The sequence below is a fragment of the Bombina bombina genome, chromosome 12, assembly GCF_027579735.1.
Source record: "Bombina bombina isolate aBomBom1 chromosome 12, aBomBom1.pri, whole genome shotgun sequence".
Taxonomy (NCBI): Eukaryota; Metazoa; Chordata; class Amphibia; order Anura; family Bombinatoridae; genus Bombina; species Bombina bombina.
Genome location: NC_069510.1, coordinates 96410403 through 96422944, shown reverse-complemented (window position 1 = coordinate 96422944; position 12542 = coordinate 96410403). Strand labels below are relative to the sequence as shown.

The following is a 12542-nucleotide window of genomic DNA, read 5'->3' as shown; positions in this document are numbered from 1 at the left end:
CATTAGTTAATATGCTTTGAATCTACACCTTTCAGCTATTTTGCATCCAAAAACAACAGCAAAAGATCCATTAAATTATTGTGTGTGCAGATTTTTTGCAGTGCAGCACTTTATTGCTTATATATACTGTCCATATAGGAAACATTTACTATAAATGTTTTGCAGTGCTGCCCTTATTTGCTGTATGTGTTAAGTACACAGACCATTTCTAACGCAGCTCTTAACTGCTATGTACTGTGCATATATAAAAGTTACTATGTATGCAGACCGTTTCCACTACAGCATTAAATTTCTGATATATTCTGCGCATATATAAACATTTAAGGCTAGATTACGAGTGCAAAGTAAGTGTGTTTGCTCGAGAGAAATAAAGATTTAAACTCATTGGGATAGCACAACTTAAAAGCTTGCGAAAAGGGTAGGGGAAGAATAAAAGTGGCATTAAACACACCATAAATACACTTAAAAGTATAAATACACTCATATAAACACTATCTGATAAAAATTATAAAAAACCTCAAAAATGAATAAAAACGTTATACGGGCTCAAAGATGTATGGTAAAAAGTCTTTCTATCTCTCTATCTATCTATCATCTATCTATCTATCTATCTATCTATCTATCTATCTATCTATCTATCTATCTATCTATCACTATACCTATATATCTATTCCTAAAGATATATAGGTATAGATATCTATTTTACATTACTATTATTAGATATATTTAGAAATATATATTTAATAAGAAAACTAACATATTTTTTTTCTATGTGAAGAACATAGGAATATAAAATATACTTAACACACATCGGGGTTCGCAATTTAGGTCTAACACTGTGTCAAGTTAGCGCACATGAAGAATTGCTAACTTTAATGTGCGTTATTTAAATATTAAATATAAAATAATTCATGATTAAAAATTATTATAGATACTGTAAAAAATATAGATATATTCTATGGATTATTTAGATTTGTTTACAGTATGTATAATAGTTTTTAATTATTATTTTTTATTTTATGTTTAATATTTTAATAACGTTCAATTCTTCATGTGCGCTAACCAAACACCACGTTAGACCTAAACTGTGAACCCCAACCAATGCATATTTTACGTTCCTATGTTCTTCACATAGAAAAAAAATAATCTAATTCTAATTATTAAATATATATTTCTATATATACAGTATATATATGAAAATGTTAATGTAAAATAAATATCTATACCTATTTATCTATAGGAATAGATATACAGGTATAGGTATATATAGATATATATATAGAAATATGTATTTACAATGCAAATTACATTATCCTGTAAGTGAAGAAAATTGGAATGTAAACTATTAATAACTACTGTAAGGTTAGAATGCGAGCGATAGGTGTTTCTTCTTCTTCTGCGCTCTCAAATTATTTCTATGGGGAGAATACTTTAACACGGTCTCAAAGCAGGGGGAGGCTGTGGACAGCGTTTGCAAGGTCTGGCGGATATGATTCGCAGTAGCGACCTTTCATAAATGCAGCCCAATATATCATTTGTATGTGCAGCATCACTCACAGACACACATAGCAACACACAAAATTATATGAAGAAAAAAATCCTTTTTCGAGCTCTTCACAGAATCTCTTGAACTGTTAAGTGGCACCAAAGGGATTATATTGTCGTGGCAAGTCTGCCAGGGACAGGTGCCCACTTCTATAAACTCTGCAGATGCCTCTGGTTTGCGATTAACCCTGCTGTAAAAGAAGCAGCACGTGCCATGCTTTGGGGCTTTTTTAAAATCCAGATGATGGGGCCTATTTATGAATGAGCGAGCGGACATGATCCGATATTGCGGATCGTGTCTGCTGCACATCGACAAATGCCAACAGCAAACGCTCTTGGCATTTATCATTGCACCCCTGCAGAATCACGGCCAATCTAGGAAGGGGTGTCAATCAACCAGATCGTCTTCGATCGGGTTGATTTCTGTTCGCCGCCTCAGAGCAGGCAGACAGGTTATGGAGCAGCGGTCTTACGGAGTGGTCATACAAAGCTTGATAAATATGCCCCGATGGGTTTTAACTGAGATATTGTGTCACTTACTTGCAGGATCTGTGGGGACACAGCATTAGAGAGAGACATCCATGGATCAGTGAGTGAGCAAATCCAGAAGAATTTTGCCCGCACTCAATGGAAGGTGAGACAATGATATCTATAGCTTCAGCTTTGTGAAATCTAATTAGGAGCATCACTGTGATGGAATTGGAGAGGGAAGGTGTAGAATGTAATTGCTTAACCCGTACACCACATGAGCTGTTTAATTATATTTCTTTGCCCATATTAAAAAGATGGAAAGTCACCCTTCCCCAACCTTTATCTTTCTCAAACATTCTGTCTGAGGCAGAAACTCTGTATGTGCTGAGCATGGGGGAGAAACCTTTCTACTGAACACTTAGATACGTAGGTACCCCCTAACAAATGCTAGATTTTTTATAATAATAGTAATAATAATAAAACAAATATTATTATGGCACTGCAAAGTCTAAATGATACAAAAGTTTCTAAATGAGTGAAAAATAATCTTTGATATTGTTTTTTAACATGCCCCATATAATTTACCATTAATAAATAATTAAGGGCCATATTACAAGTGGAGCGCTAAATATCGCTATTCAAGAAAGCAATATTTGTGCTCCACTGTGTAATACCATTGCACGCTAATGTGCGCTGGTATTACAAATTAACAGTAATGCGCTCCCGAGAGTGCGCTTCCATAGGCTCCAATGGGAGCCTTGTTCTGATGCCGTCAGAGACAGCATCAGAACCTAAGCGCAGCGTAGGGGGTAACTAGCGCAACAATGGCAGTATTTTTAAATATATATGTATATGCTGATATACATATATATTTATGTGTGTATATACACATATTAACACATAAATATATATGTATATAAGCATATACATATATATTTACTGGGAACACACAGTTCCCATAGACCGCAATATAAAGGCACTTTTCAGTGTCGTTTTTTCTAATACCCGCCATCTTTAGCCCCCCAAAACTGCCTAGTGTAGTTGTTTTTTATTAATTGGATCTCTGGTTAATTTTCTGAGCACTAATTGCTACCCCAAGCTCACAGTAGCAATAACCGGTCACTTTTAATGGCTGGTTAATAATCGCACGCCCGCAAACGGGCAAATTAGCCCGTTTGTGGGAGCACAATAATTTAGCGCTCCACTTGTAATCTAGCCCTAAATACATTAAGATCTCCTATAAGAAAGAGAAGTCAGTATATTTCATAGACTGTTTAAAATATGAGAGATAGATAATATATTATTAAACAGGAAAATGAAGAAAATACGGACCGTATCTGTAGACACCTGAACGATATATATGGACCATAATCTACAGACATCTAAAAGAAATGACTTCTTGGGAAATACATACATTTTCACACCGTCCCTTTACATGACTTAGTGTAGATATCCTCAGGTTACTTCATGTTCCCCTGAATACCCTGCAACATATCTAGATATGCTGTTTAACAAAGGATACCTAGGTAAAACAAAAAAGTGAATCTGATAATAGAAGAAATTAGAACTTTTTTTTATTGCATGCTCTATCTGAAAAAGCACGTTCACTTCTCTTTAAAGGGACAGTCAACTCAAAAATGTTTATTGTTTAAAACAATAGATAATCCATTTATTACCCATTCTCCAGTTTTTTAAAGCTGGGGGATGGGTAGTAAAGGCGTTATCTATCTTTTTAAACAATAATAATTTTAGTGTTGACTATCCCTTTAAGCTACTAACTTTAAGAGAAAAAGAGGCTCCACTTCAATAATAAAAAAGGATATTGATTTTTTTTTTCATGATTCAGATAGAACATGCAATTTTAAGCAACTTTCTAATTTACTCCTATTATCATTTTTCTTCATTCTCTTGGTATCTTTATTTGAAAAACCAGGAATGTAAGCTTACGAGACGGTCCATCTTTGGTTCAGCACCTGGGTAGCGCTTGCTGGTTGGTGTTTAAATGTAGCCACCAATCAGCAAGCGCTATCCAGGGTGCTAAAGCAAAAAGGGGCCGGCTTTTATGCTTTATTCAAATAAAGATACCAAAAGAACGAAGAAAATTGGCAATAGGAGTAAATTAGAAAGTTGCTTAAATTGCTGCTGTATCTGAATCATGAAAGAAAAAAAATTGGGTTCAGGATCCCTTTAAATTGGGGTTTTGTGCTACGTACTAAAGAGTTCTGGGGCCGCTTTTCTAAAAGTATCTATTGTCTTTTTCTATCTCTCCTTAGAGGGCCTTCAATGCAACTTCGTTTTTGCGCCACATCACAAAAATGGGGCAAAGCGCTGAGGCAGAATCAGAGGAAAACCCAGTAGAGGCTGTCCCAGATGAGAAGGACAAGTGGTGATGGAAGGTGAGTGACTTCTTAACACTATGTAAAGGACGTTTACTGTATTGGAGCACACTAGACCATTTCTCATGCTAAAAGAAAACACATAACATGCTTGTGACTTCAGTTGTTACACTTAAAGGGACTCTCAAGTCAACATTAAACTGTCATGATTCAGATAGAGCAGTAATTTTAAACCACTTTCCACTTTACTTCCATTAGCAAAACGTGCAGTCTTTTTATATTTACACTTTTTGAGTGAGCAGCTCCTACTGAGCATGTGCAAGATTTCACAGAATATATGCATTTGTGATAGGCTGATGGCAGTCACATGATACGGGAGGAGTGGTGGAAATAGAATTCTAACTTTGAAGTTTGTCAGAAAACAAATCTACAACTCATTTAAAATTCAGACTAAGGGGTAGATTTATCATAGTGCGAGCGGACATGATACGATGTAGCGTATCATGTCCGCTGCACATCGATAAATGCCGACAGCATACGCTCTCTGCATTTATCATTGCACCAGCAGTTCTTGTTAACTGTTGGTTCAATTCCGCCCCCCTGCAGATTCACGGCCAATCGGCCGCTAGCATGGGGTGTCAGTCAACCTGATTGTATTCAATCGTGTTGATTTCTGTCCGCAGCCTCAGAGCAGGCGGACGAGTTATGCTTCATAAGTTCTGTTTCCGGCGAGCCTGAAGACTCGCTCAGAAACAGGGGCATTAAGCTCCATAAGGAGTTTCATAAATCGGCCCCTAAGTGCTATTGCATTATCTTGTTATCATGCCAATCTACTGTATTTACTGGTCCTTTAACCACAGTCATGTAAAGGCAAGACTAGATAGTGCACATCTTTATTGCAATGTTCTTCATTTGGAAAACTTATTTTTCTTTCGATCAAAGTAAAATGCCCAACATTATTAAATGTACCTCACTATATTATTTGTGGTGTACCAAGATTAAAGTTCATTAACAGACATTTTCATTTCTCTCTTATATTTCACAGCTGGAAACCGAAGACTTGACGCCTGGAGTCCCTGCTACCTGGGACCTCCATGTCAGGCACTACAGCCTTGCATGAGCTTGTGGTGACACCTGTCTGCATGATGCCCTCAGTGGCCAATGGCTGTTCTTCCCCCTAGCCCACGATGGCCTCCCTCTACTCCCCCAGTCCCTCCAGCTGGCCCAGAATTCTGAGAAGTTATTGAGGTGGGGGTACACAATGAAGCTTCACAAATGGTGGTTCCTAAAGTTCCTCCCCCTTTACAAGGAAGAACCATAGAGGATTCATTTACTGGGTGACTTCCCTTTTTACATTCCGCTGATCAGTCCTCAAAGAGAACTGCATATGGCAGGTACGGATCAGAAATCCGTAGGGGATGGTGCACTACCTCAGAGCAAGAACACAGTGGTTACCGGCTAGTGGGTATTTATGTAGTCCAATTGATATGGTGTAGGTAGTGCATTCAGTTCTTTTGATCTCTTTCCTTTGTAACTTGTGTTATCATAATCTTCTGCGTTCTCTACTAATTCTTCATTTGTACAGTTGACTTCTAGATATGTATAAGCACTTATTGCTTATAGGACTAATCACCTTCATTTTCATAGAAAGGTGATGAGTGCACACAGCAACATAAAAGTGCAAATGTCTACCACGTGTCTAAATGTATAGCCAAACTTTACTCTCACTAGCTTTATAGACAACAATGCGGGATAAGCCTGACGTATGAGGCCTACACACACACATTAATATATATTAGTGGTCTTCCACGTGGTTGTCAGATTGTTAGGGTGTAAGGGAATCAGTGACAGTTGGGACAGGTGGAAGAGACACGTTTTAGCTTAGAGCTAGGGCAGCATTTTGCTTATCTATACTGACTGTTAATGTAACTCATAAACACATTTTAGCATCTATACTATGTCACATACTAATAAAGAAATCAAACCCCTAAATACAAATATAATTATATTTAATTGGATATAGAGTAGGGTGTAGAGCAGAATCAGATGTCATTATGAAGTTTGAGTACAATAAAATAAGAGTGACAATTTATGGGACATAACAAACAAATTAAAAATGAATTTGGGGGAACGGGAGACTGGGATGTGGGAGGATAGGCTGGTGAGCTGAATTTTATTTGAAATTGGATGTAAAGCTGTTCTTAATTTTAAGTGAATACTTGAGTATTTCAAAGTAAACCCATGCTGTTTGGTGCCAAGACACCGATTCTTGTTCCTTGCTGTAACTACTACTTTTGTAGGGGTTTATATGACCCCAAAAACACATTCAGTGCACAAAAAGAGCCAAAATCACTTCTTGTGAACACATATTTTTCTGTGAGTGACAAAATAGATCTTGTGAATTCCCTGTCCTTTCTGGGTGCGGCTGTGCCAAAGATGAAATTGTGCTTAGGCTTCTGGTGTCATTAAGTAACTAAAATCCTGTGTTTTTTTTTCTCTAGATGAATTTATTCTTGTGTATTGGTTATCTCACATTAAATACAGTGCTGTCCTGTACAAAATACTTGCAGTGTTTTTACTTTCATGATTTACTTCTGCATTAAAATAAAAGTTAACATTTTTATTCTAGCAAACTGATAGCCGTATACATCTGATTTAAAGGGATGCTTAAGCCATTATTTTCAGAGTTGCTTCTAAAAATATAGCTATTTAAAAAATGTATTCCATGTTTTTTTTTTTTTTAAAGGGACACTCAGGTTAAATAAAATTTTCATGATTCAGATACAGCATGTAATTTTAAACAACTTTCCAATTTACTTCTATTAAAAAAAAATGTGCACAGTCTTTTATATTTACAATTTTTGAGTCACCAGATCATACTGAGCATGTGCAAGAATTCACAGACTATACGTATATGCATTTGTGATTGGCTGATTGCTATCACATGGTACAAGGGGAGTGGAAATATACATAACTTTGAAATTTGTTATAAAAAAATCTACTACTCATTTGAAGTTCAGACTAAGTGCAATTGTATTGTCTTGTTATCTTGCATTTGTTGATTATGCAAATCTAATGTGTTGCCTGGTCCTTTAAAAAGATATTCCAGTACTGAAACAAAACACTTCTCATGTAGGGTGTGTCAATGTCCACAAATACGGTGTGTGTGTGTGGGGGGGGGGATTACTCATCAGCTAGAAAACTACCATTCTGTAGACTAGCTTTGTGCAAACATACACTTTAGGCTGTATTTATGAAGATGCAGCCCTTGCAGTGTAGTTCCCTAAATACAACCTCACAGGCTGGCTCAATCCCCGTTAAAAAACGACTTTTATTAAAGATATATATAAAAAATTACATTAAAATGGGTAAAAATATAAGCAAACCATCAGAAAAAGTAAACACGTATAATCTTGGCACTCCCATAGAGTCTATGAGTACAGTTTCCATTCGAAACGCGTTAGCCTACCATGGGAGTATGTGCCGTGCTTATACGTGTTTACTTCATCTGATGGTTTGCTTATATTTTTACCCACATGATTGTATTATTAATATATATCTTTAATAAAAGTCATTTTTTTAACTGAGATTGAGCCGGCCTGGCAGTTTTTTACGGGACTTTGATTAATGTGGACTTTTCCCATAGGGATCTCACACTGTTGACATAAGCAACATGCCATCCTGATTGTTTTCCCTTTTATTTCATGGATTGATGTAAGTAGATCCTTAATTTAATTATATTTACTTTACACTGAGTGTGGAACCCATCCTGGCACTTCTGAAGTTGGTTTATACATCACCTGAACTCAGGTATCTATATGATGATGTTATACCACTATTATAGCAAGACTAGACTCCTGTGTACACGGGCCATTTGCTGCAGTACAACGGTCCCACCCACCCGGCTCGCCCCATCACACACGTTTCCTTCCAACCACGCTCCCCCACGCCCGCTGGCCACTCCCCCCAGTCACACCCGCTCCTGCCCACCCTCTCTGCTGTCTGATCTTCACGCTTCCTTACGGCCAGGCCAGGTATGTTTGTCTCGCGCTGCAGTCTCTACTGCGCATGATAACTTCAGACAAACATACCTGGCCTTTTATTATAAAGGAACGCGAGGGAAGCTTACTATTTCCTCTTTCACTGCAAATTAAAAAACAAGTCTTATTATTGCTGCTTCTTAACCTGTCAAACATCCAGGCTTCATTCGTCTAGGATGATTGACAAGCACTGCTCTTACACAGTTGGTCGAGTGAGAGCAAGAGGTGGAACTGTAGAAGAAAATTCTTGTGCAGTGTTACACTCTAGCAACAGAATTTTGTCCATCTGCACTTTCATAAATTCTGACCTGTTAGCATCAAAAAGCTTAGTAGCTTTAATGTAACACTATTCCATGCAGAAATAAAGTATTTATATAAATATGTTTGTAAGAAGTCACAAAATAATAATATAGACTGAGACAGATGGCTGAGCACAACCAAATTTGTAGAGTGTATTTCTTTCAAATAGTACAGACAATGTTCATTAATAGATACCTCACATATTCACTGAATTTGTATGTGAGCAGTGGACAATGAACCCTTTATAGTAGATATTCACTGAGCTAGGCACACTTTCAGGTGGCGAAGCATTTAGATTGTATCTTATTAAAGACAAATAAATAAACTACCGGTCTACTTTTATATCTTATTTGTCTAATATTTTACTCACAACTGAGCAGCTATTAACTTCTGTCTGCCAGACACAGATAACCGTTATTGATCTTTTTTTGTTCAGCACATATGGAACTGTAAATGGCATGTTATGTAGACATGTGAAGCGTTGGTTACCTGTTTCTGTCCAGAGTTTAAGATCCCATTACACGTTAAAGTCAGGAAAGGATTACTGTAGTAGTATTTTTGTTCTAATACGGATTAAAAGGTAGTTTTTATAGTATAAGGTTTTATGTCCCTTTTAACAAAGTTAAAGTATGAACCAAGCAATCATCATGCCAGGTGTCAAAAGATAGAAAATGATACATATATATATATATATATTTATATACATACACAGAGAGAAGCACTCTCACAAGAAAAAACAACCAGCTCAATAACGTTAGCCTGTAACATATGGTGATTTGCCACCTGGGTGCAGCTTTTTATCCCAGTAATGCTTTTCACAGAGTAGAACTTTACTGTAGCATATCCGTCTGATCCCGCCTATTACGGTCAGTCCAGCGCCGAAATACCAGGCAATTCCTCTCTGAATAAGGAACACAGCAACCCCAGACGATCGTTTCGGCCTTCATTGGGCCTCGTCAGTGAGGTGTAGCCATATTCCTCTAAGCACACTGAGCAAGGAGTCCACGTCTGGTAAGTTTCCCCTTTTTTCCTTAGGGAGACTTAATACGCACAGAGAGAAGCGCAATATATATATATATATATATACTGTATATATATATATATATATTTATTATATACATTTTATTTACTTTCTTTACATATTATTATAAATACGATGAGTAAAAACAAGCAATATACAATGTATTATTACGTTGGGCTATGTTCAGTATGTAAGATGAAAGCTTTAGTTCCAGCGGGAGCAAGTTTTCCATTTCATATATGATATTTATGTGGCATATACACTAAAGTATGAGTCTCTCTCCATATTGACCATATAAAGTTACCACAGAAGGGGCTGCTAGAGAAAAAGATGGTAATGAAGCTATTCAAACTATGGTCTCTGCTAATCCTTACATTGTCATAACATGCACAGGTTACAATAACCTTCTCCCCAGCGCTGCATTACAGAGTGATATTAATGTATTTGTAGTGTTGGAATTTTAAACATAAGACAATCTGTTTCCCTTTCCACATCTCATGGCCTGGCCTTTAACCATCATTATTACAGAGTTACATCACATGAGAAATCCCCCACTGTAAAAGCTGCATTTTCTGAGTTGTTTACTTCATAATCTAAAGCAGTGGTGGTGGTGGTGGTGGGGGGGGGGCATGGCTACTAATGTGTTAGGTTTTTCTAAAAATACTATATACAACCCACCTTGTTTGGCTCCTAATAAAGAGGTCTGTTCCAGTTAAAAGAGTGCTGGTTCTCAAATCTGAGGACATGCCAAAGCCTGAGAAAACCAGGTTAAAGGGGCATGAAATCCACATTTTTATTTTGTTACTCAGATAGAAAATACAATTTTAAAAATGTTTCCAATTTACTTTACTTCGTTCTCATGTTATTTTGTTGTTGAAGAGATATCTAGGTAGGTAGTCTGCACGTCTTGTGCACTACTTGGCATAAAATAGTGCTGCCATCTAGTGTTCTTACTAATGTATAACAGTGTTACAAAACTGCTACCATCTAGTGATGCAGACACATGCACACTCCTGAGCTGACCTTCCGACAGTGGTTTCATAACACACCACAAAACTTTCCCAGCAGACATTACAAGATTTTTGCACCTTTCTATCTCAGCAGCTTTGAGTCCCTTAAAAACAAATATTTTAAAAATTGCCTTTTCTAGTATTTCTTGACTATATTTGTGAACATTTTTGTGCTCAATTCACACGTTTAACGCAATTGGTTCCCTGGTTAATTAAAAAAAAAGGTTAAACACATTGTGCAAATTAAGCTATAGGGGCAAATTTATCAATTTGCGAGCAGACATGATACGAAGTAGCTTATCATGTCCGCCTCACATCGATAAATGCCGACAGCATTCACTGTTGGCATTTATCATTGCACTATCAGTTCTTGTGAACTGCTGGTGCAATGCCACCCCCTGCAGATTCGCAACCAATCGGCTGCTAGCAGGGGGTGTCAATCAACCCGATTGTATTCGATTACTGTCCGCGGCCTCAGAGCAGGTCGTCTTTAGACCACTGCTTCATAACTTCTGTTGGGCTCGCCGGAAACAAGGGGCATCAAGTTCTATACTGAGCTTGATAAATATGCCCCATAAAGTGCACAATTTACATATGATCTTTATAATAATACATTTGAAATTCAAATAAAAAAATGTAAGTTATCAAATTACCCAAAATAAGAAATTGTAAATCAGTGTTAAAACCTTGAGAAATGTCTGGTTCTTATTTTAACTTCTTTTTTTCATTTTCAAGTTTACCTAATAGTTATGAAAGAAAGCCAGATTATCCAGTTATTTAATATCTGTTACTCTGGCAACATATTCATTTAAACAGCCGCACTTCTAATAGATAGCAATATCACTGCCTGGTGTCTCAGCATTATTGCATATTGCCAGGTGTAAAATATACTTCCCACATTTGTTTTTTTAAAATGTTATTATTTGCTAAAAATTAAAAGGGACATTAAACACTAAATAAATGGTTGAGGACAGCTGAATTAGGAGGGAAAAAAGGACTCCTAATGAGAGTATACACTTATAGCACTCAGGACGTTTGATGATTTTCTGAGAGATCTGTAACAGTGATTTACAGCTTTTGTGCTGTTTCCAATCTTGCAAAAGAAGTGGACAGATGAAAAAAAGTGTTAAAATATAACTTTTAATAGAGTTGTATTTAAAAATCGGGAAGAAAAAAGTTTAAGCTAAAAACACACACTCAAAATCAATACGTTGTTCACACACACAAATGTGTGTATAGGTAAATATGATAGGATATGTTGCAACACGATTATTTGAAAGGACAAATAGATATTGGTAGGTGAGCTAATTCAACTGAGATGGTGTATATGTGGTTAATCACAGTGTTTGTTATGTGCCGTAATAATACTAAGTTTGATTCATTATGATATAAACCACGCTGTCTGACCTGATCCGACAGTGCGGATCAGTTCCGACAGACCTCGCTGAATACGGCGAACGATACGCTCGCCGTATTCAGCATTGCACCAGCAGCTCCCAATAGGCCGCCAGCAGGGGGGTGTCAATCAACCCGATTGTACTTGATCGGGTTGATTTCCGGCGATGTCTGTCCGTCTGCTCTGATCAGGCGGACAGGTTATGGAGCAGCGATCTTTGTGACCGCTGCTTCATAAGTGCTGTTTCTGGCGAGCCTGCAGGCTCGCCAGAAACACGGGGCATCAAGCCCCATTCGGAACTTGATAAATATATATGCCCCTATATTTAGTGTGGTTTATATCATAATGAATCAAACTTAGTATTATTAAGGCACATAACAAACACTGTGATTAACCACATATACACCTTCTCAGTTGAGTTAG

At 37.1% G+C, this 12542-nt stretch overlaps 1 protein-coding gene across 1 annotated transcript in view; it reads left to right on the top strand.

The window, feature by feature from the left end:
- PNCK (pregnancy up-regulated nonubiquitous CaM kinase) overlaps positions 1-6913 on the top strand; it is a 154323-nt gene extending 147410 nt beyond the window's left edge. Inside the window, exons 10-12 of the mRNA XM_053695398.1 lie at positions 2092-2179; positions 4290-4412; positions 5398-6913. Coding sequence (XP_053551373.1) covers positions 2092-2179; positions 4290-4406 — 205 coding nt within the window. The 3' untranslated portion in view covers positions 4407-4412; positions 5398-6913. The remainder of the gene's footprint in view (positions 1-2091; positions 2180-4289; positions 4413-5397) is intronic.
- The last annotated feature ends 5629 nt before the right edge of the window (positions 6914-12542 follow it).